General features: G+C 47.4%; 1 protein-coding gene across 1 annotated transcript; it reads left to right on the top strand.

The window, feature by feature from the left end:
• The first annotated feature begins 62 nt into the window (after positions 1–62).
• On the top strand, positions 63–23,671 carry LOC149333270 (uncharacterized). Its single transcript, XM_089557692.1, has 9 exons — positions 63–323; positions 2,955–3,117; positions 3,930–4,227; positions 7,939–8,256; positions 10,063–10,263; positions 11,628–11,829; positions 15,957–16,222; positions 21,703–22,078; positions 23,378–23,671. Exons 1-9 carry the CDS (start codon positions 63–65, stop codon positions 23,669–23,671), a joined length of 2,379 nt encoding a protein of 792 aa, XP_089413818.1.
• Positions 23,672–26,583: the final 2,912 nt, after the last annotated feature.

Here is a 26,583-nt window from a genome sequence, read left to right as displayed (position 1 = left end):
TTCCGTGGTCACGAGACTGAGGCAAACCACCACAAAGTAGAAGAAGAAGAAGAAGCATAATCATGGAAGACCGGTCGGCGGACGCTAACCAAGACCTGGCACCCGGCGACTTCGCGGAAGCGCCCCAGCGCGTTCCGGTAGCTGCAACGTGGCAACAAGAGCAGGCGGCAGTGCCGCCTTCGCGGAGGCTCCAGGACGGCGCCCATAGCAGCAACATCGGCGACCCTGCCGCGGACCCCGATCTGGCCAGCGCAGCATCCATCGTGGCGCAGGCCGGCAGCGAGTACCGCGTGCTGCCTTCCAGCACCGACAGTTGTAACCTGGTATCCCACATGGATTCCGCGCATTACAGGATTTCCAGATAAAGATGGTTTGGTTTATGGGGTTTAACGTCCCAAAGCGACTAAGGCTATGAGAGACGCCGTAGTGGAGGGCTCCGGAAATTTCGACTGGGGCTCTTTAACGTGCACTGACATCGCACAGTACACGGGCCTCTAGAATTTCTCCTCCAAAGAAATTCAACCGCCGCGGCCGGGATTGAACCCGCGTCTTTCGGGTCAGCAGCCGAGCACCATAGCCACTGAGCCACCGCGGCGGCTCCAGATAAAGAGTCGCTTCCTTTCGGCCTTAAAACAAATTCTTGTACCCTCCGCGGCGAATTATGTCGTTCGACCGCTGAGCTCGGGGCCCGGTGATTCAATCCCGGCTACGCGTCAGCATTGCAATGCAGGCCAAATAATGGAAAGGGCAGCTTTGTGCTGTGCGATGTCATTACATGATAAAGAACCCGAGGTAAAGAACCCCAGGTTGTCGAAATTTCCGGATCCCTTCACTACGGCGTCCCTCATAGCCTGAGTTGCTTCGGGACACTAAACCCCAATAAACCAAACGAACCAACCAAACCGAGGTGGTCGAGATTTATTCTGAGCCTTCCACTACGGTCTCCCTCAGAGGTCATGTGCTTATTATTGGATTTAAAGCCACACAATGCGTAACAAAATCATTTATACTGCCATGATTATCTGTTATGTGCTATCAAAAAGTGTTCTCTGTTACTTCTGCTGCTGGATAACATTCTGTCAACGGCACAAAACCACAATGACTATGAAGAGGCCCGTGTACTGTGCGATGCCAGTGCACGTTAAAGAACCCCAGGTGGTCGAAATTTCCGGAGCCCTTCACTACGGCGTCTCTCATAGCCTGAGTTGCTTTAGGACGTTAAACCCCATAAACCAAACCTAAACCAAACTATGATGATAATAGACATGACGGCTACCCTTTGAAACAAGTCGTCACGTCATGATGTCAAGACAAAAAGAAAAAAAAAGAAACAAGCTCCTCAGCCCTGCTCAAGTCTTTTTAGCAGACTTCGCCTGGTTTGAGCCGACGATGCCTAAGATGATGCTATGTTTAAGAGACGCCCCCAAAGAGCGGATCACGCTCTGCGTTTTTCGCCCTTGAAGATGGCAGTTGACATCATCTTGCCGTAACTGCAGTTTTTTTTCTTCCTCTAGGAGCACGCAATATTTAACGATCTCCCCAGACTCAGTAAGGCATGTTGCCGGGCTAGTTGGTATGGCATCTTAAAACTTGGAATAAAACGACCTTGGCGCAAATAATTTCACATAGACAAAACAAAAGAGACGAGTATGATTTCTGTGTCGTTTTTCTCCCGTTTTGTTCACGTGCATTAGTACAGGACGTCTTCATTCTTACAGAATGTGCAACTAATTAGACATCATTGAACCTTTACTACAGAAAGTTCTCCCTCTGTTTTAAACAGTGGGAGGAGAAAAGCAGGCACAAAAATTGACAGACGATCAACACCATTCATGCGGCAGATTATGCGTAAGCTTAAAGGTACGGACACACTGGCGGAAAACCGTACGTGGAGCGCTGCCGGTGGCGAGGCGCTCGTCGCGAAACCTGCTGCCACACTGCCACGGCCGGTTGATCTGCCGCGCAGCGAATGGGTCGAGGATTCATTTTCGCCGGCTTGCCGCGTGCCGCGGAGCGGGGAGACCAATGAGGGGTGCCCGGCTTTGTCACGTGGGGAGCGTCTGTGTCGCCACCTCTTGGCTCCTACTACAGTTACATGCCAGCGGCGGCGGCGGTGCCACGCGCGCTCCCTCAGAATCGCGGATCTCGACCGGTTTGGCACAAAGGGAGCTTTGCGCGGCGGCGCTTTCCCGCGTAATCTTTGCCGCCGGTGTGGTCATCCCTTTCGCAGCGGGGGTTGCGCCGCCAGCGGCGTGCCGCGCGTTTTTCCGCTAGTGTGTTCGCACCTTCAGTATTGTACTCCTTCTTTCTCCGTACCAACCCCCTTCTCCCCTACCCTTTCTCATCCGCAACCCGTCGCTTCCTCAAACTCTCTTCCCTCTCCCACTTTCTCTTTCCCTTCCTCCTCTTTCTTCACCCGCCAATGTCGGACACTTTTTGCTGTGATGGGCGTTCTAATGCTAACGCATTAAAAAAACATGTGCAAGGACATATTAATGCATGGGAGATACAGGTACAGCTGCAAGTTACTCACAGTACGTTGATGTACTCTCCGAGATCCATTTTACACCCTAATATTTCTCGCAGTACACTACACAGCGATAGGTCGTCGGGTATAAGTACTTGTTAATGGTCGCAGGTTTATATTGTTACTCCTAATTGATCTGTGCCTGCAGAGAGACGTACTGGTATGTAAAAGGTTGCGTCACCTACAACCGTCAATCTACTAGCTAATTTTTATTCTGAAGGCTCACGAGGACCTTGCGGTGTTACTGGCGCTTTTTTTCAAGCGACTAATCCATATAACATAGAGTGCCGCGATTTAACCTCGGTTTTATTAACACGGTTAGACGCTAGTGGTTGTGCACTACTTTTCCGCGTACTGCTGTTGTGAATGTGCATAGAGTAATATTACTCCTCTCTTTTTTTCCCCTGACTTCCGCTTCACTGCCCAGGAACACCACACGGCCACCGGTCTGGCAGCAGAACCAAACTCGGTGAGCGAGAGCACAGGCGGCGCAGAGAGCAGCCACGAGAGCCAACGTAGTCACGTGACACAACGCCGACGCGTCAACGCCATGGCCAACAAGGGCGCCGAGGCCGATCTCGTCCCGACAGGTGACGATTTGCGCTTTGCTTCCTTTGCCACTAGAAACGCCCAGCTGCCGCAACCAGAGCTGTGAGAACGAGTTCATCAGGAACTACTCTTTCCCGCGAAACTATGAAACTATGCAAGGCAGTCGTGTAGTGATATACGCACGCCATACAGCATAAATACAGATATGCTCCACAACAATGCCCTTATCAGCTACTGCTGACAGCTTACTATGTCTGTGTGCACATTTAGAGGGGCTCTGAAAGGAGCACTGAGTGATGCTGGGGTATGCCTAGGATATTAAAGACGCCGCTTCACAAATATCCTCCCCAAAATTCATTCTAATGCGTTTCGTGGAAGCTGAGTTCACTGCGGTTAAAATTTTAATTTCCGCGTTTTTGCGCCGTTTTCTCTCCTCTCCACTTTTGCACACTGAAATGTCGGCGCTCCCCCCCCCCCCCCCCCAACTCGGCCCATCCGCTGCCTGCCGAAGCGCGCATTGTAAACGATCGGCCCGCTTTCGAAGTATTCTACGGGGCATGAACGCTCGGTGGCCTATATTCTACATAATGCAAGCGTATTATAGCCAACCTCATGCACCCTTTTCAGGGTCCCCTTAAGCCTTATCCTTGTGGTCTTAAAATTTCTTAAAATTGCTTCAAATTTCCCTTTCTCGTTATGTAACGGAGGTTTCTGATCCCTTAAAAGACGCATTGACTTTCCTAAATTTCTGTACTCAGTGCGATGGTGCAGGAAAGTAAATTTGTAGCGCTTAAACACCCCGCTCTCAAAAATCTTCTTTCCTTTCTAACCGATGCTCTGGTGCACGATGTAGAGGTGCCAAGGAGGCAGGGCTCGAGCAACTGCTACACCGTGACCCTCTGCTGCGCCGTCGTGGTCCTGCCCCTGGTGATAGCGGGCGCCGGTCTGGGGCTGCTGGCTACGAGGAGCGGGGCGCGCCGAGCCGCCCAGGCCTTCGTCGATATCTCGGAGACGCTGCTGGACCTGTGCGGCGAGGACAACTCGAGCGACGCGTGTCGCGACACCCTGGACCGAATGAAGCTCTCCATGAAGGCCGACGCTGACCCCTGTGACGATTTCTACGAGAGCGTGTGCGGAAACTGGGTGCCCCGGTAAGCACCCTCGCGTCTTCACAATCGCTTCGACGTCTGTGAGTGCGTCTGGGGTACCATGATTCACGATGCGGCAGAGGTTGCCACATCCGCTCTTATTTATCAGCACTAACAGCTCGTTGGTGGTAGTGGTGGAAAAGATTTATTTTAGGCTATTTACAGGAGACAGTGGGGACCGGCCTTAAGGGCCAGCCCCTTAACAAATTCTAGGAGGGGTCCCTAGTCCGGGACCCTTGTGGCTACCGCGGCAGCTCAGGCCCTATACCACGAGGGCTCTTTGGCTCTCTAACGCAGAGCAGCCGAGCAGGGCAGCCTCCCAGCTCTCTCGGGTAGGTGAGGGGGAAAGGGGATAAGCAGAGTTGTAAGGGCATGCCCACACCATGTGGTACACGTCCGAGAACGCGCATCCACAATGCGGCGGACACTCCCCGTTAAAAGCCAGATTAAAATATTGCAGCACTGCCGGACATACTACCGTAGGCATCTTTATAATGGTCGGTAAGGACGAGTTTTGTTAGCATGACTGGATAGAAGCATGTCCTGAGGAAGAGATGTGGGAAGATATAAAATGCCCCATGACAAACCTGTAGCGCTCTTTGGCAGCACGATATCAAATGTCGTCTGCCTCCTCAGCTTTTTTAGTCTTGCGCAAAACTCATAGTATTCTTAAAGCTAGTTTTTAGACAATATCTGCCTTTAAAATACTGAGAAATATATGGCTTGATCACCGGCATCATTATTAGTAAGACAGAACCCCAGGTGGTCGAAATTTCCGGAGCCCTCCACTACGGCGTCTCTCATAGCCTTAGGCGCTTTGGGACGTTTTTTTTTATTCAAGAAAATTTAGACAACACAGTGCCTTGGTGCAGAGGGCAAAAGGCGAAAATCAATCCGCCTGACTGGGCCCTAAGCACCACTCGAACACAACAGCAAGGGGCACATACATGCACATACATAAACAATATAATGATCACAGTGCAAATGTTTGTGCAACACAACTTCCTAATAGAAACATTCATTATATTCTTATTAAGAAGAAAACACGTCTAAAAAAATTACAGGAAAGGACAGTGCAAGAGCATAGATCAAAAATATGTATGGAAACTAATAGTTAAACCCCATAAACCAACCAACCAACCAACCAACCAACCAGAACGAAGGCTTGGCCAAAACGCGAGTATTAATATGGGGCAATGAACTATTGTATGATATTGCATTTCCCGCCCACTACCCATAGGAGAAGTGACATTGTAGCTCGAGTGCCTGTCTTCCACACTCACAGCTGCCCGTCCCAAAGTTATGCACAGAATCTTAAACGGGTACAGCTGAGGCTTCGTCAGTTCCTGACACGTTATTATCGGCAGCACTGCCAGCCACGTCTGTGCGCTCGCTTTCGGAATCAAGTTCAAAGGAGCAGAATTTGTTCATAAATTCTGCATAACTTCGGCAAGTTCCATGAACTGGTGCACTCGAATCCATTGTCATCAGAGTAGCGATTGTAATACGTCGCAACCATAATTGAAAAACTGCAGGTTTTCTATTTATTGAGTAGAGTAGCTGCTGTCTACTTATTTTCTTCATGTAAACTTTAACTGTCTCTGTAGTGGGTGTAGTCAATTAATTTACTGTGGGCAGGAAATGTTCACGGACTATTGCTTGTAATGTAAAGTTGAATGGTCTCTTCAGCGGGTGTAGCTAATTAGTGTACTATATTCAGGAAATGGAAAAGGACTATTTCATTTAATGTAAAGTTTAATGTTCTCTGCAGTGGGTGCAGCCAATAAATGAACTATTGACAGGAAATGTAAACGAACTTTTTCTTTTAGTGTAAATTTCAATGGTCTGTGCAGCGCGTGTAGCCAGTTAATGTACTATTGGCAGGACATCTAAATTCACCAGGAAACTGACTTTTTTTTTGCCGAAGAAAGGAACCATCCACCTCTTGATCATCATACATTTTTAACACGAAAGCCGTAAAGTTTAAAACGATCACTCTGTATATGACGCGGGTAGGATATCCGCAGCCGCCAGTAAACATGTTCAGTGGCAAGACGGCATTGAACTTTTTGAGGGTCATATTTGAATAGATAAAGCGGGTTGTTCGTACAACAGACAAGGGATAATAGTTACGGTTTGTTTTCTGCGGCAATACTATAAATAAAGCTCATCGTTCACCCACCGAAATTTGCATAAAAAAACTGAAATAGCATACACGGTATACACGAGGTCTGTTAGAAAAGTATCCGACTTTATTTTTTTTTTGCGAACACCTTATGGATATGAAACAAGCGCGCTTACAGCAGTCAACCTTGAACCCTCGGGCGCATGCACGAATTTTTTCCCGCCTGCCGATAGCGTCAGTCGCTGGCAAGCAGCGTTTGAGTGAGGCAGTGCGCAGTGCTCTCGTCGGTTTTTTGTTGCAAGGAAAATGGCGGAGCGAGAGGAGCAGCGCTACTACCTCAAATTTTGCCAGAAACTTGGCGATAGCCAAGTGGAAACCATTCGAAATGTTCAGACGGCTTTCGGTGATGATGCTATGAGCAGCACACAGATTAAGCAGTGGAGCAACTGGTTTAAAGACGGCCGCACATCCGTGGAGAGAGAGCCACGCTCCGGTCGGCCATCAACATGCCGAAATGACCAGGTAATTGCCGAAGTGAACGCTGTGGTGATGCGGGACTGTTGTGTGACTATCCGGGAAATTGCGGGAGAGGTGGACATCAGCAATTTTTCTGCACATTCCATTATCACCGAAGATTTGGCCATGGAGAGAGTGGCAGCGAAATTCGTGCCGAAGCTGCTGACAGTGGAGAAAAAGCAGCTTCGTGTTGAAGTCTCAAAGGAGATGCTGGATTCCACAAACAGTTACCCTGACTTCACCGACGCCGTAATCACTAGTGACGAGTCTTCGGTGTACGGGTACGACCCGGAAACCAAATCACAGTCGTCACAGAGGACGCATTCCACGTCATCAAGACCAAAGAAGGCCCGCCAAGTGCGCAGCAATGTCAAAGTGATGCTGACTGCTTTTTTGACTCCCTCTGTGTGGCACACCACGATTACGCACCCCACAGGGTCAAAGAATGACTAAAGAGTAACAGAGATGTCCTCCATCGCCTACGTGGCGCTGTGCGGCGCAAGAGACTGGAATTGAGGTCAACAAGAAATTGGCGCATCCCTCGCGGCATTGCTCCTGCACATTCCTCGCATTTGATTCAGACTTTTCTGGCGAAAAACCAGACTCCTGTAGTTCAACAGGCTCCTTACTCTCCTGATATGTCCCCCTACGACTTCTGGCTGTTTCCTAAAATCAAGAGGTCATTGAAAGGAGCGCGATTTCAGAAAAGAAAGGACATTATGGCTGCAACGACAGCAGAGCTAAATTCCATTCCGAAAAGGGCCTTTCCGGAATACCTCCAACAATGGCAGCACCGCTGGGATATGTATATGGAGCCCCAAGGAGACTAATTTGAAGGTTATTAGGTTTCTAACGCTTCAGTTATGCCAGTTTTTTTTCTTCGGCCAAAGGTCGGATACTTTTCTAACAGACCTCGTATGCTCCGAAGAAGTGTCCAACGTGTTCTGCCGAGCTTGCCGTGGACCCCGCTCGGCAAACCTGAACGCTGGCTCATGTACTGTGGTGATTATTTAAGCTGTATGGTGCTTGGGGTTCGAGACATAATTGAGATTTTGGTCTCCATGTATGCACAGATACAAGAACAGACCGTCGTACCTCGAGGAGCATGTGGAGTCCTTTAACATCCGCGTCCACGAGACACTCCTCACCAAAGCCGCCACCGTGCCACCGTTGTCCGACCTGCGAGCGGCCGCCCTACACCAGATGGCGGTCTTCCACAACAGCTGCCACGCAATGGCCACGGGAGGGCGCGACTGGGCTGACGGCGTCTCCGAGGTCACCGTGGTCCTGGGCCTAGACACGCGCACTTGGCTCAACGTGACCGCCTTCGACGCCCTGATGAACCTCGTCCTTGACGCCACCCACAAGACGGGACTGCCGTCGTTCATCCGGTATGCGAAAAACTTCGAGGTTCTGCAGCGTCAGTACTTAAAATCAGGGTGCCTCTGTGGGTCTCAGACCCACCACTAGTACTGAGAAAGGTCCTGAGACCCCCCGCGCTAGCATTTACGGACTGCATGAATCTAAAGTAGGCAACCATTCTTCTTGCCAGTGGTGGTCGGAATATTGCGTCTGTATCGTTTCCAAAGTTTTTTCCGTGATTTTTAGCAAGAATCGTTTACATATATTTTACAAAACCCGAGGCGCAGAAAACAAAGTTGGCAACACTACACAAAGGCTGGAAGGATAAAGGAAACCCGTGCCCTCACACAACCAGTGAGTTCAGAGCTAATAAATTATCACTGAAAAGCATAGTAACTTCATGAAATTAGCAAAGAGAGGAAGTTTTTAGACGGGTTAGTAAACCGAGGAGCTTGTTAGCAAACCGAGGTTTGCTAACAACCGAAATGCCGTAAGGCATTTCGAACAGTTTCCAGGCTTCGTACAACCGTGCGTACAACTCAGTTACGACGATGATCGCACGAGGCTCCGGGCACAAGCAGAGGGTGGTGACGCGGTCAAGGTGTCAGCAGGGCGACGCGTCGGTTGGCAGGTGATGTGCGGATAACAGCTCTTGCTGAAAATATGTAAAAACGGACAGTGCGGGCAGCGCCATCGAATTGTTGTTCACGCTAAAAAATGGTGTTCTGTCGCTCTTTAGGTATGCTAATGTTTCTTTGGTAGAAAAACCAATGCCAATGTATGGTTGAAGAAGTTGGATTTGAAAATTTTCCTATCACTCGATTCAAACCCGTGACGTCTACAGCAAAAACGACTCGCTGTTTTGAAGTGAATAGAGACCTAGCATAGCCACTGGCATCCTCGGCGGGGAAAAATCTCTACGCACGCAGTTTACTTGCGAAATCGGCCGGTGATGGCGACACATGCATTCTGCTTTTTAGTCTTCTAGCTTATAAAATCATTTTCGGTGAAAATGGTCCCTCTGTCTTAGAATTCCTCAGTTGATCAATAAAGGCCGAATTTGATTACACATTAGCGTCTCTTTAAAAATGTAAAGACGCCTCATTTTAGTAGCATGTTTTCTTCTCTGAAATGATGCGTTATCTTGTGTATACACGGATAACCACGTGGTATTCGCCAACGACTGCTTAGAAATATATAACTTAATTATTTCTATCAAGCTATACATGTTACGGTTCCACCTAACGAACAATAGTTGTTACATCAAAGCTCGGTCTAGGTCATGTGAAGCATCAAAAAGTCTGCAATATCATCTGTGATAAGTCCTTTATTTGCATTCAGGCTCTTGAAGCGGGCTGAGTAAAGCATTGCAGTGAATTAAAACGACGCATCAGTTGATATATTTCATGCTTTACGTGACCTAACCCCACTTTTCCTAAGCATCGCTCGGTTTTGAAATCTAAACCGAAACAGTATCAGCGAGGAAATTCAATTATGAAGTATTCAGCGGTCGCAGGAGAATACTACGGAGTGAATCGTGTAAATTAATGTCTAACGCATCGCTGCAAAAAAAAAAGATAACACGGAAGCAAAAAATTCGATGTCTACACTCATTTAACTCATGACATTCTAGTGGAGGGTGTGTCTCACTGTTAAGCGTGTTTTTATACATAAGAGATTTGCCTGCGTATAAAAACTCCTTTCGGCGCTCTAGTGGGCGGAAGCCTTCCTATGTACGACATTTGTTACGTAACAGTCAAACGATTCTCGCTGCGGAAATTGAACGCAGTTGTGATAATCACGACCTCCAATTCATTACTGCTTCATTTCTTCAGCGTCACGGTGAGGCAAGGCACCACTCACACCGAGATGGGTGAGACCCTGATCTCCACACTTCGATCGCATTCCAAGATGAGCGAATATCTGCTGGGAGCACTGCCGGCACTCAACGTGAATTTCAAACACGAGTTTCACCTGCTGTTCGAGCTGGACCGCTACGTGGAGAAGATCCGAGCAGCGCCCGAGGAAACTTCGCAGTAAGAATGCGTCCAGCTCTCATTCGTGGGCCTCAGCCCATCTACCTTCCACTGTGCCTCCCGCACACTGGACGTTTATTAGTTTTTTCTGACACCAGATTTTTACGCGTAGGAAAAGCGCTAACAAAAGTTTTTTGGATTGCTCGTACAAACTATGCGTTATCAGCTTTAACGTAGCGCGAAGAACAGGGAAGTTTCGTGGAACCAAAATTTACTACCCAAGTAAACTTCAGATTCTTCTCTTCTTCCTCGCACCAGGGGTGCCCCGCCAGAGACGGTTTGTAGACTAGAAGACTGAAGCTTTTCTTCGCACCAGGGGTGCCCCGTCAGAGACGGTCTCAAGATGAGTTGACACGCAGGGATAAATGGAATACTTGAAGTTTTATAAACAAATATTTACAGCATATACAAGTTAAGACACTGGAGACATATTAAACAGCAAAGGACAAACAACAAAAAGGTGGAACTGGCTAACACTAGGGGAGGCCCTTACTCGGCATAGCCGAAGATGCATAGCATCTCACCTTAGCGCAGAACCCTTATTACGGCTCGGGAGCCCGGTTTTAAAGACTTCGAGGCCCGGCCCACATTTGGTAGCACCCAATCATTCTACACTCTTCATAAGATTGGCTAATCGAGTGCATGGCCAACCCTCCAACTACCGTAGGGTAAATCACCCTCTTCACCACAAAATAAAAGTAAAAACAAACACAAATACACATTCGTGCCAGCACGTGCGCGAATCGGTACCGCGGGGCGGGGGACACCCGTACTTCCCGGAGCATTCGCGAGCGGCCGCGTTCCGAGAAAGGAGACGCTTCGCTTTGAGCGCCCCCAGCCGCGTTCCGATGACCCCGCGTACACTACCGATCCCTTACAACCCACTCATGTATTATATGGTTTTATTTATCCGACGTTCTGTGGTGGCTACGACGAAACCAGCTGCACTTGACTAGAACGGGTGCAACGTTAGTGAACGCGTGGTGAACCAAGCAAGAAATTAGGAATGTCAGTAACTCCGGATCAGTGAGACTCGAAGAACTGGGGGAAATGTGCCTAAGCGCGCCAACTATACATGATTTCGCTGGGCAAGCAACTCCCTTCGGTGGGCATTATTAATTACTTAGTGATTTTTGAGGAAAGGAAACTGCGCAGTAACTGTCACTTTTCTGACTGATGAGCTGTACGATGCTTTAGCAATAATAAGTTTAGTTAGTAGTGCAGGTTTTGTCGAGTTGTTCGAGTGTTCTTATTTACCCGTGCGTTAACCTACGAAGCCAATTTTCTCCCATCTATCAACCTCGTCAGGAGCTATATCGAGTCATCAGCATGCCTGTTCCTGTGTGGATCTTTTTCCTTTGCAGAGCTGGCCCGTATAGGCACAGCGTGGTGCCACTATTGAATGCTAGCGAGGAGCTGGGCAAAACTCTTCGTCCGGATAACATAACCACCCAGAGGGCTAGAAACCTTCGCGGAGGTACCAGAATTGATGCTGTTGTCGAGAGACTGCAGTCGGCACCGCTATCCACTGCAGCTGTGTACGCTTTGACAGTGCTGCTATCGCAGGTAGGCATATCAATACTATAATCTTAGTCACGGACAGCTAGCATGGAAATACCTTCTTTCTGGTTCACCAGGTGGGGGTTCACCAGACTGTGCTTTGAATAATATTTTGCTTCAATTAAGGTCAAAGCATAATTAATGCTACGTTAGGTGCCCTATAGATCAAGTAAATAGCTTTATTCAAGCCTCGGTTCCTGGTCGTGCACCAAACATATAGCGCGACCAATGTAATATGAAAATATAAAACAACCAAACCGAGTTCCTTGGGAAGCAACAATAAGCAAGCTGTATTTCTAGTATCATTCCAACAATGCTAGAACCATTGATACGTATTCATCCAGGGGTGTTCAGTAAGTTGTCTACAGCGGTATGTTGTATTACTTTTGAAGAGCAGATATTTTCTATACAAGTTGTACAAACCTAGATATGCAACACACATAGCAGCCGGTCGACCTGGTGAAAATACTGGAAGTGACTGGATGACAAGTGCGCTGCAGTGAGTGTCTACATAGTAAGTAAGGGACTTGGAGCTTACTTCGCTGAATAAATTCCTTACAGGGAAGAAAATGCGCATTAAGAAATCCTTAAGAGAAGTATGCTGCATACGAGGATTATGCACCACACTACTAGCAAGTGAATTTTTGGACCGAGTAGTTTAAATTGGTTAGGGAATTCATTGAAGTCGATCCCCGTTCAGAGCGGCTCATCGAAGCATCTTTTTAAGAAATGTGCTGTAGACTGGAGGCCATAACTTGGAAAAATCGTCGGGCGAAAGTCAAAGTTGTGGCTCTTTAGTTATGAATTTTAGTTCGCACGGTGCCAGTATACGCCGGAATACGCATTTTGCCTCGGCTATCCAGACAGAAAAATTCAATATGTATAAACATATACACTGTACCGCTTCCTGTCAAAAATGAATGAATGAATGAATGAATGAATGAATGAAATCAGTCACGACGCTTTGATGATGTCAAATATTTGTCGCTGGTGGATGCTAGAAATCCTGACACCTGAGCACAAAAGATGACGCCAGCAACTCGGCCAAGATAAAATTACAAATACGTAAAGAAAATTCAAGAGACCTCGTTTCTGGAATAGATTACGAAACATGGTTATGAAACCATGATTTTGAGATTAAACAAGGGTTTTGCGTAGAAGCGCAAAGGGTCACCAACTGCAAAAAAAAGAATTTTATGTGGAGGTCAGGTGGAAAAACCACGGCATGCTTTCTTTGGCATACAGAAGGCGGTCAAATTATAAAATTCATGCCACGAAAGAGAATCATTACTGAAGACACCTATGCTTCAGTAATGTAGGCATTACATGAGACAATGAAAGTTTCCTCCTACATGTAACGGATCTTGTCATTGAAGGTTAACTGGAACTCTGATGATGCCAAGGGGATTGCACTAAAAAGTACTAAGTTCAGTTTGGCCTGGAAACATTTTTTCATATTCAGGTAGACAACTTACTGAACACTCCTCCTACTCAGGTGCTATCCCAATGAATGAATGAATCACGCAATTGAACTCCTCGTCTGCTCTCTTTTATTTATTTTTTTGTGCACTGCAGCAATGGCACATAGAAAAATATGGATTCCTTCGACGCTTTAAGCATGTGTTAGTCCTAGAAGAGAGTAAAAAGGCAGTAACATACCCAACAATTCTGGACAAAAGCATTTTTGAGTGGAAAACCTTTTAAGAAAGCAATTTTTTCATATAATGTAAGATTTCACTATAGCACTCAATATATCCGCAGACCACTCGACGGCCGTCTTGGTTTTTTTTCGCTTAACGTTTTTGCTAAACTCAAAAGCGTTCCCCATTGGTTTTCTATTGCAGTCTCAACTGTTCGATGCCATCAATGGAAACACTTTAAAAGAACGATTTTTGCTAAATATCAGAAGAATGAACCATTACCTTCAATATTTCTATAACAGTGTCTTAAAATTCTCGAATTTTCAAAAAGGTTCTCCCAGAATGTCGCACATGCTCTCCTCTAGCAAGCTGTTATAATGAGGCAGGGTATGCTGCCTAGGAACCGGGGTAGATTTGGACCACTAAAGAATGCTATTTTCGAAAGGGAGGCGTATTCCGACTTCATTTGATGGACTTTTAATAGCAGAACCAGTTGCCTTTGGTTAGTATTCGAGAATATTTAAACCTCGTTTAAAATCTGTGTAACTGCAACAACTTCTCATGTTTGAAGAAATCTTCTGCGGCGAAGCCGAAGTATTCCATGTTTACAGCGATAAAAGTCTACCCCAGCACTTGGGCAGCATACCGTGCCCATAGCAGGGAGTGCGCTGTTAGACGTGCTACTTCCGTTCTACTCCCATATGAGGTAATTCGTGTTTAGAGCGTAGTAACCATTCTGGTGCTTTGCGACTATTCCAAGAATGCTACAAGAATCGGCTTGCTTGAAAACGGTGCTAACGGCAAAGCAACAAATAAGGTGGTAATCGTTGATTACCCTTAAAGGGAAACTGCATAGGTTTTAGAAATCAGCGAGCTTAAGAGGGGGGAATGTGTGAAACATGCAGGCAAAGCATGCGAAGTCTTTTTGTGCTAACACTTGAAATAATGAAGTATTCGCCTATTAAAATCCGGACGCCCTTCAAACCTTTCCGCAGCGCACAACGCCAGGTGGGGAGTGCATAATGACGTCATCGAAGGTATCGGTACATTTCCAACGTACAAACGCCTGCTTTGAAGGAAAAAAACCAACGCCACCGAAGGCAAACCCTACCGAGAGTTGTTTGGCAGTCTCTAACGAGTCAGGGCAGGGTGTGGCTGACGAAGCAGTAATTTGAAATCATACCTTCGCTGTCGTCACGCTGAATTTCCCTGTACTCCTCGAGTGCATTGAGGAGAAGCGCAAAATCAAATTGTCGATTACGTCACTATTTTAAATGGTAGTGCAAAAACATTTGGCATGCTTTACCTACAGCCTATATAGATTTTAATCCTTGAATATCGCGAAATTCCCAAAAAAGTGCTGCAGTTGCCCTTTCTTCTTCAGCCCATGTGCTGTGCTACCCCAGTGCACATTTTAATATCCCCAAGTGGTCGAAATTATTCCGGAGCCCTAAACAGCAGAATTGTTAAGACATTTTGACTGCTTCCTTCCTTCCTTCCCTCAGTGTGCGGCTCAAATGTCCAACAAAAATTCAGAGTTACTGCGCTTTTTCCTTTCTGCAAAAGCCAATTTTCCAATTTTTATTTTTTAACAAAAATATTTTATTCGGCACAAGCGCAAGCAGAGCACATGCAAAACGCAAATAAGCGTTGAAGAGGAAACAAAACGTATGCAAAATCAGATGTATGCGTTAATAGATAAAGAGGGTGATGTCATCATAAATATTGATAATATGGTTAATGTAACCGAAGAGTTAACAGAAATTTATACAGCAGCTAATGCACTCAGTATGTTAAGCAGAGAGGCAGTAGCACAGAGCAATGGAACATCCCGTCAGTAAAAAAAAAAAAAGAGGGAGAAAATAAAGCCTTAGGAGCAATGCAAAGCGGGAAAGCAGCTGGTCGCGATCAGGTAACAGCAGATCCGTTGAAGGACGGTGAGAAAATAGCGCTAGAAAAAGCTGCTCACCCTGTATACGCAAAGGCTTTCGATTTCGAGAGGGCCTGAAGCTTGGAAGAACGCTAACATAATACTAATCCATAAGAAAGGAGAGGTCAGAGACTTGGAGAATCAGAAACCGATCAGCTTATTGCTCGTTGCCTATAAGGTGTTTAGCAAGGTAATCGCTAATAGAGTCAGGACAATCTTAGGCTTCAAGCAACCGAACGATCAGGCAGGCTTTCTAAAGGCTACCCGACAACTGGCCATGTTCACACTACCAGTGAGGTGTCAGAGAAATGCGCAGAACATAACCAGATAAAGCATTTCACCAAGTCGAAACCTCACCAGTCATACAGGCATTGTGAAATGGGGGTGTAGAAAAGCCGTACGTAAAATTACTGGATGATATCCATAACGGCTGCACAGACACCAGACTCCTCCATAAAGACAGGAATAAATTTCCTTGTTCCATTTAAATCCCTCCGTGCACAGTGTATTTCATTTCCATTAGTGTTGAGTGAAGTCACCACACTCCACTCGTGAACGAGCAGGTGATGAAGTACGGACCGCTACTTCGTGCCCGCCGGTCCGAGCGCGTCCTCTGGTGCCTGCGCCTGACGGCTGCGCACTTCGACGCCCTCTACCCGGACTGGGTGGCGAGCACCTTCCAGAAGCGCGAAGCCCTGGCCTCCGTCACGGGACTCTTCGCCGACATAAGGGTGCTGCTGATGCGAGACAACCGCGTCAACCACGGCGTTGTCGTCCGCACCGGCCACTTGAAGAGATCGCCCCTAAAGTATTACGGTATGTCTCTCCTGTCGATGTAACTTCTTTCTTCACTGTCTAATTGATACCTATTCACGCTCAGTAAGAATGGCTCAGTACAGTAGTGAGCAGCCTTGTCTAGAGCGCTTGAGCAGTGCGCACTTGGTAACAAAAACCGAAATTAGAGAGCAGCCCCTCATTACAGGGCAACGTTTTCGTGCCTGCTTTGTTTACGAGGCTATCTGGCGCTACTTCCGTGCAAGCGTTGCAGCTGGACCCTAGAGGCTGCCACAAAATCTGGATTTGTTTGCAAGGAAGTGCACCGCCCGAGCGCTCTAGACAAGGCTGCTCACCACTGTACCATGAGCTCTCGTTTCTTTAAGGCGAGCAGTTTCGAAATTTGCTGCCAGCCTGGTAGCGATGTCACTAGTCGCAAATGAGAAGTTGCGAGTAACCTCATAAGATCCGAGTTGTTTTCATTTCAAGGAAGAAATCTGATTCGTACCTACACCTCTTTGTTTGTTGCGTTCTGGAAACGTGCAACAAAAAAAAAACCTTCCGACCATTTGCTACTATGTTGTGCATTTTGAAAGTTTGTCACGAAAAACACACAACAGTGGTTAAGTGCGAAAAAAAATTCATCTATTCATTGGCTTTCGCTTACTGCGGTGATTCCTTTACAATTATGGACGAGCTGCTGTTCACGTTTGTGCGGAAACTTGTGAAACATATTAGGCAGTTTTAGCTGTGCGTCCGCCAAAGCTGGGCGTACGCTACGGGCGGACCCTACGCGCACTGCCACCCGTCCTGGCAACGTCAGTTTTAGTTGCGAGTGGCTAGCGTAGCGCCCGAGAAGCGTAACATATTGTGGCGCCATCTAGCCACAGCAAGTCAAAGCTCCTGAACTGTTGTGCGTAAAGTACTTCTCCAACTTTGCACTAGAATTTGTGCTTTAATTTGATTGAATTGATTTACTTTTAGAAAAAAAACAGCCTTCGAATGCAACCTTTTCCTCTTTTATTAATGGCATTGGCGTTTGCATTCGAAGGCTGTTTCTTTTTCTAAATGTAAATCAATTCAATCAAATTAAAGCACAAATTCTAGTGCAAAGTTGGAGAAGTACTTTACCGTGGTCGTTGCTATGGCGACAGTGTAGATAGCTAGGCTTAACATAAAGAAATTCTCGAATTTATCTAAAAAACTATGACTATTTGTCACGTATATCATTAGGGAGGGGTGAGAATGCGCAAAATAAAAGTGAATACACCCGTTTAGAGCGAGCTATCGCGTCGAAAAATGGAGCGGTGATGCAGTATTTGTAGTATTTGGTACGAAGCGGGCGTGCAAGGCGCCGCCATGTTGCCAACGTTAACCACGCAGGCCACGCAACGCAAAGTCAGCTGGCTTACGTACGTACGCAAGACGCAGGGCTTGCGCTTGCGTTCTGCGCATGTGCACTACGGTCCCCGCTAGCTCCTTGCGTACGTCAAGCCCTTGCGGACGCTCAGATAAAAGTGTCTTATTGTTATCAGTGTGAAGGTGACGCTTGCATTTTGAACAAATCAACCCTGGCTGACCTTTGCATCGGGACATCTTGAAGCGCTGCCATTTCTCATATATGGCTGGCCGCTGTTCCACGCTCTGCGGCCCCCTGCACTGGAGCATTAGGATACGGACCCCACCCGCCTTCGGCAACTTTGCTCTGTATCTCTCAATAACTGTTTCCACCAGCATCGCTTCAGTGGAATCCTTTAATATGTCATCAGTTCACCAAGTAAACCAGCACCACCCATAAATGAGTTTTGTGTGGCAACAACTACTGGCTGAAGCACATCCCGTATATCCCTCTCCTTCCTGTCATACCTCTTGCGCTGTCCTATTGACACAGCCGTATAGCTTGTGCTGGCCAGTGTTCCCTCTCGGTTGTTGTGCCATTTTTCGACTGTCACATCTCTTCCATTAGGCAATATTGATGATGATGATGTCCTGAGGCTTAATGGAACATAGCCACGGTGGTGGGATGGCTAGGGTGCATAGAGGATACAAACGCACTCATGTACAAGGAGTGGAGTATTTGGATAATTTTGGGACTTAAAACTAGAATGTGTGCAAAAAAAATGGTTAAGAAAAACCAGTCAATTCTTACTTTAGCAGAGGAACCTACCTCATGTCGTGACATACTCGCGAATATAATCGCACACTGGTTTCAAAGCATATCTCTTGGCGCTTGGTTTGGTTTGGTTTGGTTTATTGGGGTTTAACGTCCCAAAGCGACTGAGGCTATGAGAGACGCCGTAGTGAAGGTCTCCGGAAATTTCGACCACCTGGGGTTCTTTAACGTGCAGTGACATCGCACAGCACACGGGCCTCGAATTTCGCCTTCAAGAAATTCAGCCGCCGCGGCCGGGATCGAACCCGCGTCTTTCGGGTCAGCAGCCGAGCGTCTTAACCACTGAGCCACCGCGAAGGGGATCTTGGCGCTTGCCCCGAAGGAGAGAATAGGAATAGATAAAATATTTCTCTTCGTGACTTCCCCTTTCTTTTTCTTCATCTCAACAGCACTGGCCAAATTGCAGCCAGGAATTCGCTTACAAGGGCTGCAGATGTCATGTTTGCCTCAACAGCAGCATCCGCTTTGTGAGCATGATTGTGGTGCGAATTGCTGTCGCCAATGCTAAGAAAGCTTTTTTGACTAGGTATCAGCTGTCTCCGCACTGCACAACCGTGAACGGTATCCGCACTGCATGAGTATTCTGGTCCACCTGTATAATAAAACAATTGCCTTTTAGTTACTACAACGCGGTTTTTTTTATGTCAAGTGGTAATTCAGGTACAAACGAACTGCCTCTGAACAAGCCATTATATCCTGTAGACGCGAAAACGCGACATGCCACTACCAACGTAATCTAGCCCTGAATGTTGCAACATCGTTTTTTAAGAGACAGGACTGTCGTATAGAAGCAAGTGAACTGAAATACAGATTTCTTGATACTGTTCATCTTACAGCATTTCTGCGCTGACGATGAGAGTAAGAGAAAATGAGTCAGGCTTCCGCGGTGTTTCTTCCTTTCAATGAACTGCCTATAGAACTTCGTTTATGAGGTGTGGGATGACACTTCGCCGTTATGTGGTTTCCGGACACTATCAAATATTGTCTGAAACAGGGATACTCCTCTTCATACGTTTTAGTTTGATGCAGGACCTCATAAACGGTTTGTCGCGAATTCACGACATTTAACAACAAGAGGTTAAGAGCTTCAGGAAGACTAACAGCGCATATCAATAGAAACAGGAAGCTATTTTTATGACGAGCATGTTTTCGTGACGTGTATGTTTTCAAAAGGCAAGGTGAGAAGACTTTTTATAGCCCGCCGATCGTGCTACCTAGTATAATGATATTCATAAACACTCGGCACGGCCATGCTGTACACTATGAACCACTGTTTGCGGACCTTCGGGCTACGATGCCGCGTTCTAAACATTTTGCAGTAACACAGTTCGGAAACAGCGCAAGCGACCCTGTCTGTTTCTGGTTGGTATCAGCGTCTAAGGTTGCTGCGTATACAACTGCTTCCTGCAGCCTACTGGACGGCACGCACAGTGGGCGCGCCGCTTCGCATGCACATGTCTCGGCAGCTCTCGCCTCGTTGATTTCTATTGCTTCACGTGAAAGCGATACGCCACTCGTGACACGTGAAAAGCCGACATGACCAGATGCAGTTACAAGAATATTTCAGTTATTTCTTTGCTTTTTATCTATTTTACTTAACATTTTGTACAACCGCACATGGTATGTGCTAAGAATGACATATTTGTAATCTTGGGAGCTAGGTTCATTTAATTTTCGCCTTAAGAGTTAGCTTAACATTTGTAGGAACGGCACAGAACATCGGTGTTGCGAAATGCGGAACAGCACGGTGTAACAGCCGTGAGAGCTCTTGAACTTCTTCCTCGCTAGTAGCCCCTGAGTCCATTGTTTTTTTTTTCTTTTCTGTTTCATCACTCCTTAACGGCATTTGCCAAAAATATGCGGCCCATCGAATTCGCTCATTTAAACCATGTGCTGGGACTCTATCTAGTACCCGTAAAAGTCCTCAGGTACGGAATGCTGGCATCGAGAGTCCCACTCGCTTTGCAGATTTCCAGCGCTGACGGCGCAAAACAGGCCGCACCAAGTCCAGGGTTCTTGGACACCAATTCGAAATATTGGGATATTGGAAGGTACTCCGATGGAAATAGTGAAGATACTGAAGTCTATTCTTCCGATGCGTAGCAGAATCTTAAAAACTTTTCCATCGTTCGAATTTAGTAGTTAATATTAGCATAAAAATATCAGGAACGCTTAAGCTCCAGCTTAAGGGAATGACGCGATAGCGTTATGGGTTAATGCCCCTATAATTTAATGCCCTGGTATGTTAATATGTTAATGTCCTATATGTTAATGCCCGTATATGTTAATGCCCCTATGAGTTAATGCCCTGGTGTGATGGCGCCACAAGGTCACGCGACCTAGGCGTCCCACCTAAGTTGCTTGTATGAGATTTCCGAAGTGGCGAGGGGTCCTCTTTTTCACTTTCCCTCAAGGCACCACATTCCATCTGCGTGCTCCGCCCGCTCCGGCTGCGAGGCTTGAAACGGTGCCCACGCTGAGCAGTTTTTTCCGACATGGATGTACTGACGCTCTCGCGTTAAAATCCAACAGGAAACGTGTTTGGTGATTGCAAAAACCTTAACAGGCAAAAAAATTCCAACCTCCCGAAGAAAGGTTTCCGGATATATTGATTCTAATATTGGAATCTTATGATATGTGAAAAAAAATGCGCTCATAAACGACTTATCGTTGAATTAGATGCTAGTCTAGAATTTATATGTATGCGCATGGCCCGGAAGCAAGCATGGTGGGCTGCTCCGTACGTCTCTCACTATGGTATTCTTAAGATTTACTTCTGCGGTGGTTCTGACTATGCATAATTAAGTTACAATGACAACAATTCGCGTACGTTATCAATTGATCATAAAGGCAGCAGGGGGCGCAGAAATTCTAAGGACGATTATGACTCTTCCTAATGCGAAATCTGAGCGCTGCTTTGTCGGTGTCTCAGTCATTGCAGGCTCTTTGCTTTGCTTCGCTAGGTCGTCGGCATGTCTCGCGAGGTTATTAGTTTCATAGCAGTGTTAGTTGATGAAAACAATGTGCAATGCACAGCTCGCGAGAATGTGTAGGTGTGTAGAATGTAGGCTATACCGAGAGAAGCTAGGCAATGAATGTGAAGAACATTTTCTTGCGTTTGTAGCGGCAAACGGCTGACGGCAGCAGTTTTAGTAGCTGAATGGGACAACTTTGGCGAAAAGCTGTGGCGATGAAGGTGAGATGAAGATCGAGGCACCTGCCACGTACGATTTTGCACGTCCGGCGCGCCTCCCGTTAGAGGTCAAATTCAAGAGCCAGATGACCTTCAGGCTCAGCATGGGAGGAGTAAACTTTTCGCTCTAGAACGCTTAATTCTGGGGCGCAGGTGACAGCGAAGCGAGGACCAAGGCGACGCCACCGCTCAACCTTCCCCACCGCCTCAACGAAAGTTTCCTCCGGAACTTGGCCATTTTGATGCGGAACCGTGCCGGCCGAGCCCCGGTAAACGAGCGCGCCGCCGACCTGGTCGTCTCGGGTCACCTGGGCTACGACGGCGACTGGTTCCTCGTGACGCCTTCCTACCTGTGCGGCCACGGAGTGCTCTCCCTCCGCGACGACGAGGTGGGCGTCCACTACCCGACCGTGGCGGCGTCCATCCTGCGGGCTGTGTTCGATGACTCCGCCGTCTACTCGCCGGCCTCGCTGGCCAACTACACGGGCGAGTGCTTCAGCGAGTCCATCTCCTTTGCGCTGGGAAAATACGTGGCACCAGAGGCGGTGAGTGTTCGGCATGACTTATATCGCAAAACGATAAAGCGAATACGTGCAGTACCCGCCGCGGTGGCTCAGTGGTTAAAGCGCTCGTCTACAGAGCAGGAGTGCCCGGAGCTCACACAAGGCAGCCACCAACGCAAAATACTTTCAACGCAGTTTTGAAACAAACATGAGCACCAGTTTCAAACAAACATTGCCCATTAGCTTACTGAAAGCAGAACCCAATATTTCTGGACTCAGTTAGCGCAGTCCTACATAAATTAGTGTTTTTTTGGCCGCCAGAACAACACCTAGTTTGAAAGCATTTGTATCATCCGTTCTCATTGAGAATGATGACCTCAAATGCGCGTTTAGTCCGCACTGAACGACCGATCTCAAAAAGCTGCTGTGAGCGAGATTTTGGTGTTATTTTTCGCTATGAAAGCTGCATCTCGGCCACTGCAGGAGTAGCCACGACAGATATCTGGTTGAGGAAACGTGTATATAGACATTGTGAAGTACGCTTTCTGCGATTCAGTTTCTTTTCCCCGTTTACAGCTTTTGTCGGAAGTATAAACCCCAAAGGGGTCGCTCTTGGGCCATTCTGTCTAGCATGTTACGCATCGCCAGCATTCAAAGTCTCCTGAACGTGAAGGGAGATGTCATCCTCACCGCTCAAAATTTTGATTTCAGAGACGCCCTTAGGGCTTTTTACATTTGGCAAAGCGTTTATATACCACGAAGCCCGAATAACTTTGTCTGTCTAGTAGTAGTAGTAGAAAACTTTTATTGAGATCTTTTAAGAGATTCGCGGATTCGAAGCCTCCGTCGTCTTTCGTGGCGCCGGCGACTTGAGGCTTCTCTTCAGCAAGGTTGGGCCCCTAGTCCAGGGCTCCACTGAGTCGCGCTGCATCAGTAGCGTGCCGCACTAAGGCCCTTTGGGCCGCGAGCTCGCTGCTGGTGAGCCGGCTCTCCCATTGCTCCGCACTCGGGAATTCGTGTTGGTGGAATGCTTTATTTCGTTCGCACTCCCATGTGATGTGGTATAGTGTGGGTGTGTCGCCGCACCAGGGGCAGTTTGCTCTGTATTGTGTTGGTGACATCTTGTTATAGATGTACAAGTTGGGGAAGGAGTTTGTTTGTAGCCTACGCCAGCCGACTGCTTCCTCCCTCGTGAGGGCTTTGTGTGGTGGTGGGTACTTGAATCTAGTCCCTCTGTATAGTTGTAATGTCTCTGTGTACCCCCCCTCGCATGCTAGTAGCTGAAGCTCCAGAACATCTGTCTAAGTTTCTGCATTGCTTGCTTCACACCTTCTCCGCCAGGTGATGCCCTACATGGGCGCACGTTGGGCGGCTTTGTACTCCGCCTTCCTGTCCAGGAGATGGGCTGCTGACACCCACAAGCGGCGCCAGTTGACCGACAGGGAGCGCATACACCTCTTCTTCCGCCTGAACTGCTTCGTCGGTTGTGGGGACCCCGCGATCCGCGACCTGTGCAACGACGTGGCCTACTCGAGCGAGGAGTTCTCACGGGCGATGGGCTGCAAGCGCGAGCGCAAGGTACTCTGCGACTGCGACCGCCTGGAAAACTGCCGGACCCATGTGCCCGGAGAATAGCAGCTGTCGCCACCTGCAGCCCGATTGTGATCCTATCCCTGGTTATAAAGAGATGTTTAACCTGCATCACAGAGCATTCACCGCCGATTCCTGCCTAGTTTTTGGTAAGAAAAAATTATACAAGTGCAAAAGACGAAGTCAGTTTTTCCACGTTGCGATCAACTTGCGAGTACGTCGACAAGCAGTCCACCACCAGAGTCACTCACAAAAAGAATGCCGAAGCATTCAACTGCAACCTAATTTTCGGATTTTTGCATTTCAAGCAGTACGCACAGCAAATTTTTGATACAAGTTTTTTGTATGGTGGCATATTACATTGAACTACATGGATCAGCACATTGAGTTTTCCTAGGTCCAGTAAATAATTTTTAATTGAGTTTCTTCTCTCATGCTGTTTCTGTTCTGGCTTAGATAACCTGATGGTGGCTATACATCAGCTTGAGCTTCAGGTCACGTGAGGAGTCTGCTTCGTACTCCAACTGTTGAGGCAACCTGCCCTGAGGACCAAAGTGATAAAGGAACAAGGCCACATCCGCCAACGTGCGTTTTGGCAACAGAAGGGGCACGCATAACTTCCCATATTTGCATCTAAACGGTGCCGTACGCCTGGGAGGCGTATTCAGTAACTGCAGCCGGTACAGCCAAGAGACCAGGAAGCTCATAAGTGACCATGCAAACCCACAACAATCTGAGGAGCAGGCCTAAAAACAACGGACAGGCCTAAGAACGTAAACTTATTACGCGGACTGATTTTCAAAAGAATACAGAAAACGTCACGTTCGCATCCACCAAAAGCTTAACACCCACCCAGGGAACATTTTTAATGAACAAAATATTCAACCACTCAAGAGACCTGAACTACCGCCCTCTATACTGAAACAGCGACTCTAAGAAAAGACTGCTTTCATTGACACGCTAACACCGTCTCGTGGCATACCTGAGAGGCCGTGCAGTGAGGGCCGTCCTGAGCCCAGAGGGCGCCACTAGAATACTGAAAGGTGGCGACAGTTACCGACACAAACTACCACAGCGAGACCTGTATCTTTTATGGTTTATGAACGGTATCCTGAGACAGACTTCAGTGAAGCCGCTAAAGCCTGTATGACAGCGCCCAGTATCTGGTACAGTGTCAGAACACAGAGGAGCGCGCAGACGCAACATGTGGCAGCAGCTGCAGCCAAACCACAACCCTCACTGAAATTTTACTACAAGCTAAACCAGAGTTTACCTTCCCCGAAAATTTTTTTCAGTGCTGCCATAAAACAGGCTCAACCAATCGGGGAAGGGGGGCAGGTGTTTAAGTCTCCCACATGTATAGTCCCCGTCAAAAGTATACAGCCCATGGGCTTTGCTTCTGAGCTCTTTAGCGCGGCTCCCCAACACATCAAACAGTCCAATCCTTGGAAGGAATGAAGACACAAAGCCATTTTCTTTCGAGAGATTACAGTCGCTAAGCATGCATAACGAGGCATGCTGCAGACCTCACAAGGAAACCCCTTGGGCTGTATACTTTTGACGGGAGCTGTATGTCACACCCCCCAATGACAGTTTCATGCAGAGAGCAAATGTTCACTTCGCCACGCCTGACTGACATTCCTGTCTTCCACAGGCTGTGGAGGCTCAGGACCAAAGTCATCTTGTACGAAACCCCGCGGTCATTTTAGACCGGAAGGTAGCGAACGCCAGGAGAAGTTGGTGCAAATATTTTTTTGAAGGTGCACTCAAGAGGAATCTGAACTCATATTTTTACCGCTGGAACTCGATCTACACGTTCCAAGCGTTCTTGGGAACTTCGAATTATTGCCCTGTGCAGCCGATTTTCCTAAATTAAATCGGATGAACGTCGGGCTCCTGTCTTTTTTTTAATTCCCCGCAAACGGTAGGAGTAGTCGACCACCCTTTCACCCAGTCCCGTGGCGGCTCGCCGCTCTGTCATCGGCGGAGTGATACGTAGTGATCGGCGAAAACAGAGACCACGCGTACTTTTATTTCCGTGGGACTAATTTACAGCTATGTAGTCTCTGACTAGGCCTATTTATTCACAGAAACCTAAAAGAAACAAAATAAAAGTTAAAGCAAAGTCGCCACGCAATTGCCTGAAAGGCACTCCATGCGTTGGTCGACTCCCACCGTATGCAGGGAATTAAAAAAAAAGGCGGGAGCCGTACGTTAATCCGGTTTATTTAGAGAAATCGGTCGCACAGGGCAATAAATCTGTTTCTAAGAATGCTGGGAACAATGGAAAAATGGTGTCCCAGCATTCGATAACGGCATGTTCTCCCGTTTCATCCTTTTTGCACGAGATGCAATTGGCTGCAGATAGATAGCTACAGTCTCCCAAGTGGCTGAAGTCCGCCGCTGGCTATATTTGGCAAACAGGCTTCCAGCAGAAATCGCTAATAAAAACTGTCATATATCTCGAGGTTTGAAAATGAAAAGAAATTGCAGAGCAGCTGTTCTAAACTTAATAAGCAGTGAAAAGTACGAAACGAACCACGAACTGCAGCATCCGGCAAACGACAGGGTGCTCATGAACCCACTACGGAAATACCCCAACATGTAGAGCAAACTCTGCTGGTTTTAATAGCCATAGTGATGAAAGACGCGCCAGTGTGCTGTCCCTGGGTGTCGCTGGTGCACTACGAGCTATGGTAACAAGATCCGTGTCCTTCTACATGCCTAAAGAAAAAAAATCGTTGGTCCCTTGTAAGCACCCAATAGAGACGACACAGTCCAGAATTTACCTGATTGTTATCCAACCAACAAACCAGTATATTTGCCTAGGAGGGAACCGCTGAGCGATAGCTGAACTGACACTCAGTCTATAGATGTGACAAAAGTCACAGGGATCCTGTTTAGCTGTCGAGAGAGATCACGATGACACATCTCAAGCGGGTATCTCGCCCATTCCA

The sequence above is a fragment of the Amblyomma mixtum genome, chromosome 8, assembly GCF_055824585.1.
Source record: "Amblyomma mixtum isolate Tamu chromosome 8, ASM5582458v1, whole genome shotgun sequence".
Classification (NCBI taxonomy): domain Eukaryota; kingdom Metazoa; phylum Arthropoda; class Arachnida; order Ixodida; family Ixodidae; genus Amblyomma; species Amblyomma mixtum.
Note: the sequence above shows the minus strand (reverse complement) of the source record. Positions and strands in the feature narration are given on the sequence as shown.

Coding starts and splice junctions, on each gene's coding strand:
- LOC149333270 (XM_089557692.1), top strand. CDS start 63: ATGGAAGACCGGTCGGCGGACGCTAACCAAGACCTGGCACCCGGCGAC. Junction 10,264..11,627: donor GCGCCCGAGGAAACTTCGCA/GTAAGAATGCGT, acceptor TTTCCTTTGCAG/AGCTGGCCCGTATAGGCACA. Junction 11,830..15,956: donor TGACAGTGCTGCTATCGCAG/GTAGGCATATCA, acceptor GTGAACGAGCAG/GTGATGAAGTACGGACCGCT.